Here is a 19,082-nt window from a genome sequence, read left to right on the forward strand (position 1 = left end):
CTTAAAATTTCGACAGAAAATCCATTTTCCAGTCTACGCGTATTGCCTGCTCCTGAAGAGATAATTTACCATTTTATATTACGATCGAATGAGATAAATGTTGCTACTTCATCGTTTATGCACCGAAATATTTGTCTTCTGCGAAACCTTTTATTCGTTAAAAGGAACGCTGCTATCGCAAGAACCGCGTTGAAACTTGATCGATCTAACAAATCCATACCGATATAAAATTGAACGCTATTTTTTACCAAATACCGTATAGTTCGAAAAAACGCATTTTTTAAATGCAACGATTTGCAACAAATGTCAAAGAAAAAGATTAGAATATTTAAAGCATTAAAAACCATAAAGCAACAAATATCACGGAAAAACGTTTCACTCGGGAAGTAAATACCTTCGAGGAAATCGCGATCCATAGAAATGCAAAGGAGAAGAGTAGGTAATCGTGGACCGAACATGGAAAAGAGTATCGCCTCTCCTAAAGAGCAACAGACATTCTCGCTAATTCGGAATGCAAGAGGGATGGCGGTCGTCGCAGCCGATAACCGGAAACCACAGTCATTTGTCAAGTACGGAAACCACCGAGCCAACCGGAAATTATCCGTGCCCTGTCGTGAAAATTTGCAAATTTCCTACCCAGCCTTGGACCCCGTACGACCTTCCATCTTGCCATTATAACCCGTGGAAGAGAGGAGAGGGTGGCAGAGTCCCCCTCGAACCTTCGAGTTTCCTCCTTTTCCACTTCCTCTGCCCCTTTCCGCCTCTTCAGCTCCAGCTTCCGCTCGCACCGTCGACCGACGGGATCCTGGATACGGGTTTCCGAGCACCTAATCTCTACGCAATTTAGATGGCTCGAGTGCACCTATAAACCAGCCATCCCCTGTAAGGAATTATCGATTACAGCGCAACCGCGTCCTGTTCGAATCTCCTGGCCGGATTACTTATCCGTGGATAACGTCTAGCAGGATTTTAAACGGCGAACACCAATTTCGTGCAATCATAGATAACGTACGTTTCAGAGTGGCGGAGAGAGCGAACGGTGGATTTCGGAAACGCTCGGATCGATCGAATTGTGTTGTTTAGGAAATTGATTCTCGATGCTAGGCGGTCGCTTTCCGTGATTGCTGTCGTGTTTAGCAAAAGCGAAACATCGAAATCGAACGTTCGACTAAATTTGTAAAATTGAAACATAGTACGTATCATTGTAAATTTCTGGATTTCGGGGATGCTCGTGCTACAGCTAAAGTTCTGACCGTCATCGGATACGCTAGGTATCCGAAGAAGACGCGGTTAGAGGTCGAGATACCTTCTAAAGGTAGTGGTTAGTTAGCAGTTTGGTTGGCCTACTTTAGTTACCAATCAGTCGTGAAATATAATACATTACAAAGAGTCAAAAGCAATCGGGCTTCCAACAATCGACATCCAAAGTACTTACTCGACGGTGTAACAAACAACAAAGTTGAAGTTACGTATAGTTTCAAAGACGAATAGTTGCGGATCGATCGTTAAACAGAAACGTTGAAGAATGCTTTAGTTTTAAAGATCTCTTCAACGAGCTTCTACTATCGATAATATTTCAATTGCAACGTGTCAGATCGCACGAGGTGTATTTATGTAGAACAAACTATCTACGTATGTAGATTTCAAATCCAGAATGTAAAAAAGTTACAATTCATCGAGGCTCGAAAACATCCCGGGAAAACTCCTGTCGAAAATTGTTCGGCAGCAGATAAAACGTCGATGGGTGGCACAATAGGCTCGAGTATTTTTATATTTTTCCACGATGAACGACGAATCGGTTCAACGCACATGAGATCACGACGCATGCATCCCATCGATGCGGTGAATCGCGACAGAATTGCCCGCATCGAGGATCAAAGCGCGCGTCAGTCGGAATTTCCGGTGATAGATCAAATTCGTAGGTAACGAGAATCGCCATTAAAAAACAGAGATTCTCCGTACACTCGAGCATTCGCGAACGCGCGTGCATTCAGGAGGCTAACAAAGAAAAAGTGGAAACTCTTCCCTTCACCCCTTAATCTCCCACCCTGCTCGCAGTATACCCGCTGTTTGTTATAGCGTCACGACTGTGTTTGCTGTAAAATTCCGAACAAACTACAAGACAAACGAGGTATAGCCAACGAGCCGACCGGGGCTTGAGGGAGGGTGTAAAAGCCTCCTATCGTCGCATCCACCACTTTGATCCCTTTGTTTTGTTATAGGATGAGCCAGAGGATCAGCTTGCTAACTCAAAGGACTGCTCTCTTTCTCCATCCCCTCCGACTATCCCCACCATCGGTTCCGTTTCGCCCGCCTCTTTGCCCTTCTTTCCTCTCTTCCTTTTGTTTCCCTCTTCCTCTCCCTCCAACCAATTCCACCCTATCTACCGACGTTCTAATTCTCCTCTCAGAGAGAAGATAGCCCGGCCGCGACATCACCAACCCCTCGACACCCTTTCTCCACGTAATTGTGGACATAGCGTTAGCTCGCAGCAGAGCAAACGATCGCGCACATATAATTCCGTAGGTAGAATTGGGAAAGGAAAGGTACACCGATGCGAGCGTCATCGGTGTCCGTCCTATCTTCCCTTGCCCTCGTTCTCCCGCAGAAAGATTTTCTCCCGAAGATCACACGTGGGTACGCCACTTCTACTTTGAACTTTATTCCCGGTACGTGCGTGCGATTCCTGATGCGCGGCCACCTCGTTCTTATCGATGACAACGACCGGTCGGATTTCAGGATCGCTTTAAAATACCTTTGGATACGAATGCGAGTCGCGTGCCCGAGAATCGCGAGCACGCGCTCGCCTCTGATATGTCGAGGCCATTGGAAAAATTGAAATCTGTAATTTCCTTTACCCTGTAGCGAATATCCAAAGGCGGCACTTTTGTGGAAAATATATTTTCCACGTTAAATTGTACGGATGGGAAGTTTGGAACGAACGTAGCAAGAAACTTGGCGTATAATAAGTTTGAAGACTCGATGGTTCGAAAATTCGAAACGTTATCGTGCTCTGTCTAATTTCGTACATTTGTTAAATAAATCTTTACGCGTTTCTATCTATCTCTACCTGTGTTTCCATTGCTTTTATTTCACTCTCCTGGTCAACATTTATCGTTCAAATCATCGTTTAGATGATCCAGACATGGAAACGGAAGCGGAAGCGTTGAACGGCGAGGCCACCGATTCCCGAAAAATGGAAGTTCAGATCGGGGGCGCGGTGACTCTGGAGTGCGACGGTGGTTGTTGGGGACATGGTCCTGGAATGGATCCAGTCGGTGGTCCCGGTCCATTGGCTCTCAGTCGAGTCGTTTACCAGGAAGCTGGCGAGTATCGCTGCGTCGCACCTGACAGAAAAATGCAAGACACCTGGCGTGCTCAACTACCCTACCACATCAAGGTCACTGGTAAGTCTCGATATACCATTACGATTATTCCTATTGTTTCATCGTCGTTCTTCCTCTTATTGTTATTATTTTGATTAAAAGTCTGGAATTCTTAAGATCACGATGTCTGATTAAAGGCATCGATGACTCGCTTGTCTGACATGAGATGGACCATTGCTACTTATGGCAATAAGCGTAGGTTTATTCTACTCCTGTACTATTTGTATTTATTCTAATAAGTGTCGATCAATTATCAGGTTAACTGGAGGAAATGAATCGGTTTCTTACTCGAATTGTTAATAATATCTCGGTGTAATAATTTATTCTCTTAGCGTATTATGTTTCCAACGTATCGTTATACGATGTTTATGATCGGAATGCATTGAAATTCATCAAATTAATTTCTAGCGATTAACTTTTAAGTCTGCGATTATAGAAGATTCCGACTAATGAACGACCTAGTTACCGGGTTAAGGAGAACCTTTACTCCTTTCCTCTTTAAGGAAATATAAATCTGCTCCTCCCTACCCATGTGAAAAATAATATCATCGTTCCTTTAATACGATTAATTTGGTAAAACGCGGTAGATCCTGTTGGATTAAGTTTAATTTAAATAAAACAAAGGACGACCTTGAATAACGGAAACCATCGATAATCAGTGCGGAGAAGGAGTGGGTTAATTTACCAGGAGGGCGGCTAATTCAAAGCTTATCGTCATTAGTCACTATCATGAGACTAACCCTCTTTCGTACCGCCTCAATGGAATTATCCAATTTTCTCCAATAATTGCTCGCGTGCGCCCTTCGACAACCACCTAATTGCAAGACTTATGAACGCACTTTAGATAAATTACGTTTGATCCTCGGCAGACCGAGTCCGCCAATTTGAACGACTACTTTCTCGTAGACCACTTTTCCTGCCTTTCGTCTTCGCTCCTTTCAGCTTAATCGTTTACCTATTTTTCCAAATTTTCTCCCGTGAACGCGCGAACGTTTCTCTCGTCAGAGAAACCAGCAACGTTTTTTTTACTCCGTGGTGTAAATAACCATTAGCCAACGGCCTCTTTTAAATTGTTCATATTCATTAAACCCTTTTTTCGTGTACTCGCGACTGTTGTATATTTTTTCTGTATTTTGGAATATTTACACGAGTAACCCACGTAGGAAAAGCGAGACGAGAGAATTAGAATTTTCTACCGTACGTTCTACATCCACTTCTATTTTTTCCTTCCTTTTTCTCTCTCCTCTTCTTTTACTTTTTTCATTCTTGTAACATTATTATCGTCCTTCGCGATGCGCTGCAACCGATGGTTTTTCCTTTCCTCCTTTCTCCGGCGATATATCGCGCGTAACACCGAGGAAAACGTGTTCTTTCCTCCGCTATGCAATATGCGGTGAGTTTGTTGTTCCATGAACGCATTCTTCCACTCGACATTAAGCGAATTTTCAACCGAAGAGCAGCAGCTTCTTTGAGAAATCAATCGACGCGCTCGCGTCGTTAAATACCCGGATAAATTGCCTGTAGGAGAAAAATTAATTAAAGCGGGATAAACGCGGTCATTAAATCAGTGTGAAACGAGCTTAAGAATGGACGGCGAACGAAATTGAACTTGCTACGACAGATCGTCGACGTTTGACGATCGTCAAATGGAATTATCTTGTTTCTACCACTGTTATACCGCTAACTTTGCTCCACGATAATTCTCCGAGTTATGTATAGCATAAATTCCTCGTAGTAATTGCAGGAATCCTTGATCAGTGAATAGTGGGATCGAGAATTTATATAATTCCAAGAATTTTTAATACAGTGATCGTATAACGCGGGAATTTAAATAACCTGAAAAATTAAAAATTCTCCATGTCTCTTACTTAGAGAAAATACATACAAGAACCGAGGTAATTCTAACATATCTGTGAGCTTTAAAAATGTCAAATTCGAGTGCAAAATTTTCAAATCTTTGCAATTAGAAGCCTTTGCATCTAAATCGTTATTTCAAATAATTCCAAGAACGCTCGATGTAGAAACCGTGTTAAAAGGAACAAGGATCAAAATAATTCCAAAAGTTTGTAGTTGAAAAATCATTTATCCAAGAATCGAGGCAGTTCTAAAAATCCCTCGTCCAAAGACTGTAAAATAGAAACTTTAAGTAATCCCGAAAACGTCCAATCTAAAAATCCCGTCGTAAGAAACAAGAATTTTGAATAAATCCGAAAATCGACGTTCTGGTCGTTTTCACTTGAATGGTCACGTTCCCCCATAGTATCTTTCTTCGGAATGACGGATATTCGACTTCTCGAAGGGTAGACTTGGATGAGAGGGAAAGAGAAAAGTCGAATGAATGGTAACAACAGTAGGGTCTTCGTCGTCGTGCGACTTCTGTTTGATCTTGGAAATGCGCGTTGCTATGTGTAGAAACATAGGTGGGATGCGCGTGTATATTGGAAGACCCGTTTTCCCCTGGTAAGGGCGCGGAAAACAAGTTTATGACGCGGAATGGGAATTGGTGCGTCGTAAAGGCTGTTTCGTACGCACCATGTCCTGTCGAAATGATCCTCGCCCATTTTAAGGGGGTGAGAAACTGAATCTCCCGACTACACGTTGGAAATTCTGCAACTACGATAGTTTCATGGTTTTAACATTGTCAAACGATTCTAAGTTGTTCCCGTTATACGGTTAGTTTATGTTTCAAAGGATAGCAGTGTTTAAAATCTCGTAGTTTATTTCTGCCGAAGAAAGAGGATTTCCTAGGGTTTATTTTTCTGGTTTTCTCGTTTGAAATTTTTTCGTTTTCTCTCCGAACGAACGAGGTTTCCAGTTGTAGACTAGACAACAAGAAACCATGTAAGAACTTGCTCCAAGTGTAAGATGATTTTCGACGTATTCGACTCGCAGCGCGGTATAAAATAAACAAGTTCGTAATTAACAAGAAATCAGTTGTACAAAAATAATGTACGAATGAAATATCGCGATAAAGTCTAAAACAAGAATCAACGTTCTTCTTTATCCAAACTCGACCTACCTTATTGCACGTTTTGCATCCTTCCTGATATTTCTATGGTTTAATTCGCATCTAATCTCGAGGATACAACTTTTACGACCATCGGAAACAAAGTATCTGTGAGGTAGCGTAACATCTCCTTTTTCCAAGACTATAAAACGTCGATGATATAACAAGAAGCAGCATCGCAAACATACGAATTGCGATTCAAGCATCGTATACCCGAAGAACACGATAATCCGACCTTAATAAGAATGTTCTTCGCGACTCCTTGTCCGGAGAGTTGGATAGCCGCGAATGAAAATGACGCGGGATTATAAGAACGAGAACCGAGCGGATGTCGGGCAAGAGGAGCGAGAAGACAGGAAACTTTGAGAACGTTTAACTTCTCCGTTCTTTCGCCGAGCTCTAGGTAAAGTAGTTCGAAACGGAAACCGATCGTTTGTCGTTTCTGACAGATTATGGAGGGTCAACGTCCAACACTTCGGGTGGAAAAGCAGTGTACGCTTCCCGGGGTATTAGAATCTGATTCAAAACCAAATCGTTAATGGAATCGACTATTATAAGTTTGTATGCCGAGTGCCGGCTTGGTAAGAGAGTTGAAACCAACAGCATTTAGTAATGAATTTCTCCCTCTAGCCAAATATTTTACGTCAGATTCTACCTTCGAATCAGGTAACTAACTAAATAATTCTTTAAAATGTAATTCGTCTGACGATAGGATATTTATTAAATTCGCGATGACGAAGATTTTAAATGTCAATCAGTCGTTGACGCGATAGAAAGGCAAGATTTGATGACGACAAAAATAATATTGTTAATATCCTACCAAACTATTATACAAGAGAGTTTTCAAATTTTCAAACGTAAATTGCAAGCTAAATAGCGAAAGACTTTAAATCTTTTTAAATTTCAAAATCGGAAAGTTTAAATTTCTGAAAAGATGTAATTAAAAGTACCAAAGGTACGATCCTTTAACGTTTGAATCTCAGCATTTGCGCATAAATTTCCGATGTAAAGTATTGTAGCAGATCCAAACCGATCGAACGTTTCTTTAATACCCGTCACAGAGCGCATTCCGCGCACTATCTTTGTCCACGTTGCTTACACATCGATGATAAATGCAGATTCTTCTTTGCAAGCCGCAATCGTTGGCCTTTTCTCATTCTACGGTCTGCGGAAGCCTTTGCTTGCTATCCAGCCCGAGGCAATCGCTGAAGCAATCTCGACTTCTTATTGATTGCAGCTCAGGCAACTCGTGCGTGTAAGGGGCTCAGCCAGTCGAACGGTATCCTCGGGATTTTAAAATCGTTTCCCTGGATTGAACAAGGGGACGCCGCGGGAATCATCCTATCGCGAATTGTCTCGATTTCTCCGCTTGTTTTTTTCTTCCTCTGCTTCTCTTCTTGTTGCGAGTTGGAAAAACAACCGAACGAACCATTTTAATTCCTTCTGCAAATTATCGATTTTCTGTGCAAACATCGAAGAGACCGGCGAATTTTGTACGTTCTTGGAATACGTGGAATGAAAAGAATATCGTGGGGAAAATACAGCGAAGTTTGTTGGTTATATAAAACGTCAAGTTCCGATTTTTATGACTGCCCAGTGTTGACTTCCAACAAGGTTTCTCGCTTATTTCATTTTTTCCCTTTGATATGTACACGCTTTGGTAAACTTTGCGAAAAGTAGATTAATATTAGAAATGTATTAAAAATAAACGAATAGAAAAATATCGAACGGCGCGATAAATTACTGTAATTTATAATATATTCGTTATTTACTTTCTCTCTCTTTTTTTTTTATACCTATTTCATAAACCCACGCGCGTAGAACGAAGCGTGCAACGAATATGCTTTGGATAACATGCACTTGGATTCCGAGATCCGCTTTTATAAATATTGCAGTCAATATTTCTTATCGGTGTTCCATGTATTTCTCAAAAGTTGGCGGTTCTTGACTTTGCCCGAGTTATTCGTTCGTAGAAAATCGCGTTTTTCCTCCGTGCGAAAAACATAGCGAACGTGTTTTTTCGAATTCGTTATCGCAAGAAAATTCTATGATCCTACGGAAGAAAAACCGTTTCTCTTCTTTAGCGAGATGGTTCAGTTAAACGTTTCGAGAAAAAACAGTTGCAAAATATTCGAGAATGTAGAAGAAGTCGTAGGAGCAAGGAGAAGTTTCGTGTTGGACCGAATTGTGGCCGCAATAAAACTACATTATGCTCCTGGTTCTTACGTTAGTTGGCTCTCTGGAACTCTACGACACGTTCGCGATAATTTCCCCACGAAATTGCGAACTGCTGCCTGCACGGGACACACTTTCGCAGTTTTACATGGTCGTGGTCGTTTATCATTAGACGAGCGGGAGTTTTGGGATTAAAATCTTTTTAAAGGAAAGAAAAATGGGAGGAAAGGAAACGAATGAAAGAAAAAGGTTGAGAAATAGTAAGAGAGAGAGAGAGAGAGAGAGAGAGGGAGGGGAATTATAACGAATTTTCGTCGCGAGTCACGAAAGATTAAACAACCTGTTGTTAATTAAGGTTCTCGGGAAATTTGCAGTTGAACGCTTTTCACGAGTAATTCGAGGAAAATTAGTAACCCGTCGTTGATTAAATCAAGTTAGACACTTGCTGATTTATGGACGCTCGTTTCGTACCGTGAAATGAAACTCGAAAAGGATGCAGTTTCCGAAAACAGTCAAGATCATTGAAACTAGGAATTTTACTCGCTGTGATATATCGTTGTAAATTTGTTTCTCCAAATTTTCTTTCCACTTTAATTAACGGTATACGATATCGAAGAAATATTTTAAGGAGAAAAAGCAGTAACTGTCTACTATGCGAAATTAAATATTCGTTAATTTAATTCCGCTGGTCAAAATTTCCTAGTCTTGCTATTGTAACATTTTCATTTGAAATTATCACTGTTTATATTAACCCTTTACGGCCACTCGAATTATTTCAGCTAAATGACGTTTCTCCGCCGCTTTACGCGAACATCGTTATACTCTGGTATTTTCGATCTAATTTCTCTAAACTTGATTCGTTGAAATATCTTTTGCGAAGACGCTACGATCATTTCATTTAAACCTTAATGTTCACTCATACAATAGATGTAATTAATATTTATCATTTCCAGAAGACCGGAGAATCGCAGGTTTAATCTTAATCGAAGATTAATTTCCAGAAACTGATTTAAAACTTCGTTCACGAGTATTCAGAAACTTTATGCTTGACTTCTAACTTTGTTTCTCAATGTACTTTGTGAAACGAAATCGCTAAACAATTTTTAATCGATATTCATTTTCTTCTCCCTGGAAATATTCATCAATTTCCTTGCGAGAACGAATAATTGGAGCACAAAACTTCCTCAATTGTCTTCGCGAATATCTGATTTACATAAAATTGTATCTTTAAACGTACTCCACGCTTTTAATTCATTAGTATCGATTTCTAAAACGCGAGGAACGTTGCTCTATTAATTACATCTTTCGTTTACACCCCCCAAAAAACAGAGAAGAATTCCTCGTAAGGAACGCTCGACAAAAATACTCGAGAGAAACTTTAGGAAAAGAAGATAGGAAAAAAAAAGATCTGTGCGTAGATTGACGTACTTTTAGACAGCAATTCATCGTGGCTGTTTCTCGGGAAAGGAGAAGACGATAACTGGATTGCTTAGCTCGACAACCGAGGTTATTTCTTCGGTTACGTACGGCTCGTTAAGCGTTCGTTAAATGTTCACGCTGCGCCGAGCTAAGACATGCACCGTTTTTCGTCTGCTTTTCACCGGGCCGCAAGCTTATTTAAGCACCGCCACGGGAACTTATATAATAACAAGTTAAAGTGCTATACACCGCTCCGTAAGTGGCTTTTACCGAGGATTATCTTGCTTCACCTGGATCCCGCCAGGTTACCGCCGAAACACAAACATTGGTCGCGGATAGTACACCTCCTTGCTTTGAATTCACGTGTGTGCTTTGCAATTTCAATCGACGTTACACGTTAGTCCATCTATGTATGTATACCGTAACATGTTGCAAGGAAAAATGATTTAGAGACCTTTTTTTATTTTCCGCTTTCCTCGAGACTTGCGTTGTTTCAAACAGAACTAACAAAGAGTTTAATACATTTTTCCTTTAAAAACAAAATATAATATTTTTTTACATTTCTTTTTTCATCAATACAATCCTGACATTACTTAGAAAAAATAAGACGTACCTTCGAGCACGCCTTCTTTTTAATGAAATTACCGTCGCAAATACACTTGACTCGTCCGAGCTAAATTAACACGCTAACAATTTCCTTCCCCTTTCTTGCGTAACAAGCCCAAGCCATAGCACGAAGCCAGAGACAGAACGAGAGGACTATTCGCTAAGCTCCCTATTCGGTATCCTCCGTATAATAATGTCTTTTGGTATCTCGTGGTTCGAATCTAAATTTAAATTGCTCAAACACTTTCTGCCGTGTTCAGATACCTATCTAAAATTGTTGCTTTAATATCGACCTCGCGTTTTCCCATTAAAGAATAATCGAACGCTCGAATCTCGATTGTTGCCAGACAATCGTCAAGTAAAATTTCTAATTAACCACCCTTCCCGCAACATTCTCACTCAAAATTTCATTGTAACAAGCTACGATCGTAAGAGGGTTGAACTTCTGTTCGCCTAAACAACCGTCTTCCGTAGCTACGTCTGGCAAAGCATGGCAAAGACCGATATCACGATTTCATATTTGCATGGTTAATAAAAGGAACGGTCGAATCAGCGAGTCATTTACAAGGGAAACGTATCAGAGTGGCTAGGAACAAAAGGCTGATTATAGGATCAAAGCGCAGGAAGCAAGAGGGAAAGGAAGCGGTTCTGCCGTGAAAAGGTCCTCACACTCCTCTTTCGTTCTCTTCTGCTCCCGTCTCGTTTGGTTTAGTCTCGTCTCGTCGACGGCAATAGCTCACGGCGCGTTGCAAATTTTTCAACAAGTCGAAGTTTCAGTTACGCGCCATCCAGCTTTTCCCCTCCGCGCGGAAATTAACCAGGCCTCCTTTTGTGGCCTGTTTCGCGGCTAGCGAACGCGCTCGCGAACGATATGATTAAAGGAAGCTGAATCTTGCGGCTTCTTCGTCTCGACGAGCTTCTCTTCCGTTGCTTTTTATTCGTCGATTCGGAGTTATGACCGGTTGAATGGAAATCAGAGGCATCGCCGTTGCTCGTTTCAACAGGCAAATTCGCTGATGAAGAGGGAATAATCGGTCTCGAAGATACTTGGACGATAAAATAAAACGAGCCTGGGTCTTTTTCAGGACCGTAAGGAAATTTAGAGGCTAATAAAATTTGCGGCTCTTCCTTCCCGGAATGTTTAATTGCGGAAAAAGGGGTTCGCGATGGTTACAGAATGACAGCCCTCTTTAGCCGTGGAAATTGAGGTCTGAGAATTTATAATTCTAGAGAACCATTCGAGGCACGTTTCGGAAATGGTTTATTATACTGTTGAAACTTAACGATTGCTTCTAGACAGAAAAGAAGATTGATCTGACTGATACGTTACATAGCAAGAAATTGTCTGGTTGCTTCGCAAAATACAGATAGAATCGTTCCAAATGTATTGACATTATCATTTAGAAAGAGAATAAATTAAATATTGTACAATGTAAAATTCCTAATTGCGTCTAAAATATGATTATTTCGCGAATATATAAATATAATCGATAACTATAATTCCAACAATCACTGGACATTCTGTAATAATTAACCCAAAATATCCAACATTGAACAGATAATAGAATTTCACAGCCCATGTAATACTACTTCCCTAATACATATACAATTAACAATGATAATGAACGTAAATTTCACACGTCAATAATCGGAATTCTAAAATTATTTGATACTACAGCAAATTTGTAATATTTCATTAGCTTCATTAGCTAAAATAATACTAAATACAATGACCAAGTGTTTAAAAAATAATGTCGAACGATGAAAAATACGATTGAATGTACGTCGTGCAAGTAGGAATATCAGAAAATCGCATTCGAGCCTATTAATTCATGCGTCTGGTAATAGTCGACAGCTAGAACGCTTCTTATGGCGTTATAATTGAACGCGCAAAGGTGACACGCTCGAAGTGTCGTGATTCCAGTGGTTGCTGATGGAATTCCGCTTTCACGTACACGCCCGCCACATATTCCGTGGAAACCGTCACGAAGCCTCTGAACAATTTTCCCCCGCGGCAATCTCAGGCTTCTCGTCGATTGTTGTAGCAAGTTTCCTTACGGTGTTTCAGCGCGAACGATTGCACTTACGACAACGCCGAATGCATACCGAGGATTGAGAAAATGTCACGCAATTGCCGCCAAAACGAAACCGATAGAAGCTAACCAAAATGAGATAAATGGAAAAGATTTCTTGCACGATACGATCGAGATTGACATCTTTTCTTTAATTTGATATCGCAAGCATTGTTCGGAGTCTAATACGACGCCATTTTTGCAATAAAAGTTAACATAACCAAGGAAATAGATTTCTCTAACCTCAATACCGAAAAACTGATTTCTATGTATTAATATCGAGGTTTATATCATATGAATCTGAATATAATTTCATAAATGAGCGATATTTCAATAACATAATCGCACACATATGCATAACAGTTGTACAAGAATTCAGAAACATATAATCGGAAATTTAACCGCAATGGGAGATGGAAATACGCATGAAATCACGCAAATGTTCGGACAATCGCATGCAAAAATTCAGGAATTTACTTATTTAGAAATAATTAACTCACCTCTTGCAGCAATACGCGTACGGAGGACAGCATACAAAATTCAAGGATTCTGGAAATGCATTGCGAAGCATACGCGTAAATATATTGAAAATAACATACGGAAACGCACAAAAATATACGAAAAAGTTCACGACGCGTATAAAGTCGTATAAAACTACGTAATGCGCAGGAAACGTGCCCAGAAACTCGCGGGGTCTTGCACAAACAGACTAGATGTCACTCGTGGACGCATGCGCATAACCTTACCAATCTATGGAGTAATAAACGGGTAATCGCACGCGAAATCACGCGAGTACATACGCGAAAGCAAGCGTTGATTCATGGTTAAACACACGCGAATACATAGAGTAATCCATTATTAAACATACGTGAACACATGTGGTAATACATTAGGGACCAATCTTAACCACCGTTGGACATACGAGAATGCATGCAGAAAAACACCAATTGCCACCCACGCACACCTGCCAACAGAAACGGTAAAATCTAGATTAGCACACAGCATCTAGTCTAACCCTAAACCATACATACCCACGAATATCCACACAGCTTGTTCAATTATGTTCTAGAATGATTGAATAGTGCGATGTTTACGGTACGACTGCCACGGAGAAATTGGTTATAGTGCCCAGAGCGGCGTCATCGATTCAGGTATGTCGTCGATATTATGATTCGAAGAATCCGAAAATGTAGATTGTGAGGTTATTAGTATAGTATCGTGAAATAATCGTTTAAAAAAGTCGATGGACTTGCTGGGAGTTCTCTGGTCCCCTCAGAAAAGTGAGTACTTGAAAAGACATGATTATATTTAATCACGGACGACTGTGAAAACGTGTGTGTGGTGGAAGTACGAAAACCGTTAAAAATGAATACTTTGATGGAAAAAGAGGTTGTTGGTAGTTGTCGTTGGTTGACGTGGGTTGCGAGTTGCGAGTTGTCGTTAGAAATTGATTAGTTGTATCGATTTAGTTGCTGTAGTTGTAGACATTAATATATTAAGAAATAGTTCTAGTTAAATAATCATAGTTTTCTATTCCATCATTCTAAGAAAAGTATATACAAAATAAAAATCCCTATATTAGTAATAGAATATATGAATTTCTTTGTTATCGAGTTGATTATTATCGAAATTCGATTGTTTCAATTATTGACTGACGCTGTTAATTCTTATTGTTTAATAATTCTTACGATTGCAAATATAACCAATATTTATAATACAGTGTGGGATTTTTTCAATACTTTTTGAATTTTCATATCATATTTACAATGGTTTATGCAATGGTTGAACGCAATTTAATAATCTAGTATAATATTAGGACAATATAGTAATATTGCTTGTTATTTATTCAAGCAATATTTGCAATATCTTTTGCAATTAATTAGTGATTCGTCGACGATTCGAATTTAAAGCTTGCTTTTATATATAGTTGTATAAGTATATTACATATAAATATGCTTGGTTATACCAGCTGCTAATTGTTTAAACTTCTTCATTGGTATTTTGCTATCCTATTTTTACATTCCAATTCCATCTATTTAAAAATCGTATTGGCCATTGGCGCTTTGTATAGAATGGAGGCTACTGTGTTAAAACAGGATGGATTCTATAGTTAAAATGTTCATTCTCACAACCGTTACTGTAAAATTCCCTTGTTCTCTATAAAAATTGTCTCCTAACTGGGACTAGTTCTGAAAAACACGAGCACATACTCCACTACCTAGGGACTCGCTTTTTCTCTCGCCATATTCTCTCCCTATCGGCATTAACGAACAATCGTACACATAGAAAACTGGACTGTCGATATGTAATATATATATTTTATTTTGCAGTTTTACAATTATGTCCCACCTTTTCGTGCTTTTACCGATTTTACTTCACCCTGCTTCGGTATATTTCTGTACTTCCTTCGTCTTCTTCTTTTCATCGACTTGCTAATTAATTTTTATCTCATTATTACTCCACGTTATAATCGATAGGAGAGACGTTTAAAGATTTAAAAATCCATGAACTACTACAGCCGCAGAAAATATTTGTATCTGTTATATCATTTACATGTTAATTAATTAGGTCCAAGTATACTAAACTTCGTATGATTTACTGATACTTTCATACAACTACGAAACTTGGGTACTATGAAAACGAAATATAACGTGTAATAAAAGGACGCTTCATTGGAAAATAGGAGAATGTGCAAATACTTTTCGTAGTATATAATTTACGGTATATTTAAAAATTCTTACATATCACAGGAGATCTCCACAATTACAAATATACGTATCTACTATTTTTCGCTTTGTCGGATCTGTCAAAACCTCTCCGATCGTTTTGAAGGTTTCGATGAACTGCCAAAAGAACGGTACTTGCCAACAGGCGGTGCGGCGTCGTAGCGGAAAAAAACAAGATTGAGTGGCCGTCGAAGGAATTTTTCTTCGAGCCACGTTACACGTATGCGGCCGCGTATCCCTTCATCGCGATTCGATGATGAACGACTCGACTCTGTCAGCGTCGCGTTAGACAATGTAAAAACCTTGGACCACGAGGATCAATTGCCCCGTCGTAATGGCAATAGACGGTCCATCCTTGCCGCATTTTCCTCGACGCTCGAGAATTAAGCGTAGTCTATTGATCCTCGATCCACACAGAGGAACCACTTATTGGCTGCAAGGTCAGTTCGATCATGATTAAAAAGTAAATTGCATGCCAAAAACGTGACGTTGAATACGTTGCTCGATGTTTTTACAATTGTATTTCACGCGGATAATGGTAACTTTTCCCATATAAAACGTTGCAAAGACAAAATTGATTAATGGTATAAAGGAAACTTCGTAGTTCATAATTTGCTGTTAGAAATTACATATTTTGCTTATAAAACGTGATAGCGATATGTCTCTTATGTACCTTGTAGTACGAATACATCAACGTAACATATGCATGACTGGAATACGAAAGAGAACTAAAATGTGAAAGATAATATTGTAGAACGCAGAGAGGAACGTGTTCGTATTTTGTCAGAGACAGATATAAGCAATAAGAAACGTGAAAGTTACCTCTTATTATTTTAACATGTACAATAATTCTTGGCAATTTTTTCACATAATCTCGAACAAATTACTAGCTGTATGTATTTTCTAATACATATGAGAACCAATTAAATTTTTTATAATACATATTTTGATTAATTAAACATTCTATCGTACTTACACATGAACATAATACAACACAGAGTAGGATAAGTATCGAACGGTTCCAACCACGTAACCACAGGAATTTTCAAGTGTCCAACTTTCATAATCCACTTCGTATGATGGAATTACTGCTTTAATCCGCCGGTTCATTACTCGAAAGTTAACAAACGTTCGATCGAAACGGAAGAAGCTTTCGGTTGAGATCTTCTCGAAACGAAAAAACAACGGAGCAATGAAACGGTCGGGGGAAAGAACAAACAGCTATCCTTTTTAACAAGCGATGCAATAATAAACTGTGGCTGCTCGAACGAGAACGCAAATAAAGCCAGAAAATTGAAGACAAATATATTTTTAACTCTGCTTGCAACTTTCGTTATGATCCATGGTGAACCAGCTGTGCCTCGTTTTTTCACAATCGCATTCCCGTGAGTCATATGGGGAGGGGATCTTCATCTTCATTCTCTTGCTATCCAACCAGAAAAAAAAACAATAGGAAAGTTTGATTAGGGCGATAATCGAGCCATGAAGTACCGTTAAAGCGAATTACGATCGTTGATCGTGGTACATTGCCACTTAAACACGAAAGTTCTTTAAAAATAACTGGTGGAAGGGTGAATCTGATCATCCAGCTGCCCAAGGGGATGACGAAAGAGAATATAGGGAGTTCTCAGAGTCAATGACTCTCTGTCGCGTCTTCGATCTCCCCCGTGACTGGATTTCTGTCAGTCGAGATTACCTTTTTTGTCATTCCTGTCACGTCTGTCTCTCTTTCAGTCACCCCCGCCACGTTCTCCGTTCTCCTATCTACCCTTCGTTCTTCCCACGTTTTTCGCCCGGGAAGAATATTTAAAAATGGCAGGAAAAGACGATGGAAACGTTCTAGCGCGTTGATCGCGAGATATTCGATTGATTTCCAGTCGTTAGGTTAAAAGAAGATGCTCGCGAAGGGGGAAATTTTGTTGTTGGAAATAGTTAAGAGTCGTTCGAGTTAAATTAACTTTCAGTTCGCTTAAAATAATTAACAAGTTGCACCAAGTGAAGCAAACTTTGACGTTTTTATAACTTTCAGTTAGACAACAATTTTCATTTATAATGAGATATTTTAATTGAGAAATTGGATAGTGTGTAACAATCTACTGCACTGAAAACACAGTTTTAGCGGAAGCACAATTTTCTAGCAATTAGTCATTCGGAAAGAGATTTCGCTTCTCGGTACCACACTGTCTTTTTGGAATTATCGGCCATTTATCAATTTGTCGACGGTTTAAACCTTCACCTCGAGGAAAAGAAAAAAGCATTATCTGCTAAACAGATTTCAATTTCGCGTTGGTCCATGGTGAACAGCTACATTTGCACGGTACACCGAGTCGCGTGACTTCTATAGGAACGCTATACGGTCTCGAGGGCTGACAGATGTAGTGGGCATTAACTCCCTTTTGCTCTTGTCGTAGCCCCCCCCTTGCTCCTTCTTCCCGCTTTCCACTTAGCTCCTTTTCGTTCCACCGGTTGGCCGGGAACGAAAAGTTTCCTTCCATGCCCGTTTCACACAGACTGATCAATTTTGTTTTCGACTTCGTGAAAGTTGTTTTCAACGGCGAACGAGCTTTCGAGATTCTATCATAATTTTCGTAGCTGTCGTTCTATGTACAAAAAGGGAAGAGAAGGAAGAAAAACAGGTATAAAGCTGGATGAAAAAATAAAAAGGTAAAATATAGGCGAAAAACGTCGACAACCCAAAAATCGTTCGTTCGGATAAGATATCCATCGAAAAACATTTTCGACGTTCATCGGTGCCAAAAAGAGATGCGCTCCATAGAAAAAAGGTAGTAGCATTCTCTCGTGTATCGTAACGCGAGAGGCGAATAAATTTTTCCAGTAAAATATGCAACGACACCTATTAACCGATGGTACAGTGCACGAAAACGACTGTATCGGCAGGTTGGTTCAACCCCCGGTAATGATCACGGCGGCAATTTAATAGCCGTGTAATTAACATGTGGAGCGCATCCGGAATGCGTTAATGAACGGAATTGAGGAAGATTAAACAAAATTCGGTCGAGTTATAGCGTATTTTGGCGCCCGTCTATCGAAAATACCTTCGATCCTTCCAACTGAAATTTTAACGAGACGGTCTCGTCGAAACGGGAAATCCATTAAGAAATCAACTCCATAACGCGAATATTTGCGGGCAATCGACTGAATCGCCAAGAGACAGTAGTTATTCGAATCGATTGTGCAGATTATATAATCGTATAATAGATGACGTAAAAACAGTGGATTTTTGTTACGTTTCCCGATAAAATAACAATGGCGTCAGGTTCCAGTAGAATTTTTTACACAAGGGATTTCAGTTAAAAGGTAAAATTTATTTTCTTTATATTCGGTTCTTTACGTTCAAATAAATATCCTTCAAAGTATTTTGAACGTTATCGTAGAAAATCGTTGTTCCCTTCGTGCCTGTATTTTAACCCGAGAATGCAATCGCTTTTAGAATGAGTGGAAAAGAACAAACATTCGTTCATCGGTGTCATCACAACGGCGTCGAATCGCTTTTTACCTTTTTATGAAAAAAAGAAGGAAAAGCTGTGAAAGCTCGGGCACAATATTTACGAAGACACTTCGGGGCTCGATCGCAGGAATTTTGCATGCCCACTCGTCTCTCCTGAAATATAACGATTTTCGCAGGCAACAGTACGAGAAAGGAATTCGCTTCAGCGTTACGTCGATTGTG

The 19,082-nt window shown here is 39.8% G+C and overlaps 1 protein-coding gene across 1 annotated transcript in view; it reads left to right on the forward strand.

Moving 5' to 3' along the window:
* Nucleotides 1-19,082, forward strand: part of LOC126919699 (B-cell receptor CD22) — a 309,936-nt gene that overhangs the window by 233,620 nt on the left and 57,234 nt on the right. Inside the window, exon 9 of the mRNA XM_050729194.1 lies at nt 3,135-3,407. Coding sequence (XP_050585151.1) covers nt 3,135-3,407 — 273 coding nt within the window. The remainder of the gene's footprint in view (nt 1-3,134; nt 3,408-19,082) is intronic.

This window comes from Bombus affinis, chromosome 8, assembly GCF_024516045.1.
Source record: "Bombus affinis isolate iyBomAffi1 chromosome 8, iyBomAffi1.2, whole genome shotgun sequence".
In the NCBI taxonomy this organism is placed as follows: Eukaryota; Metazoa; Arthropoda; class Insecta; order Hymenoptera; family Apidae; genus Bombus; species Bombus affinis.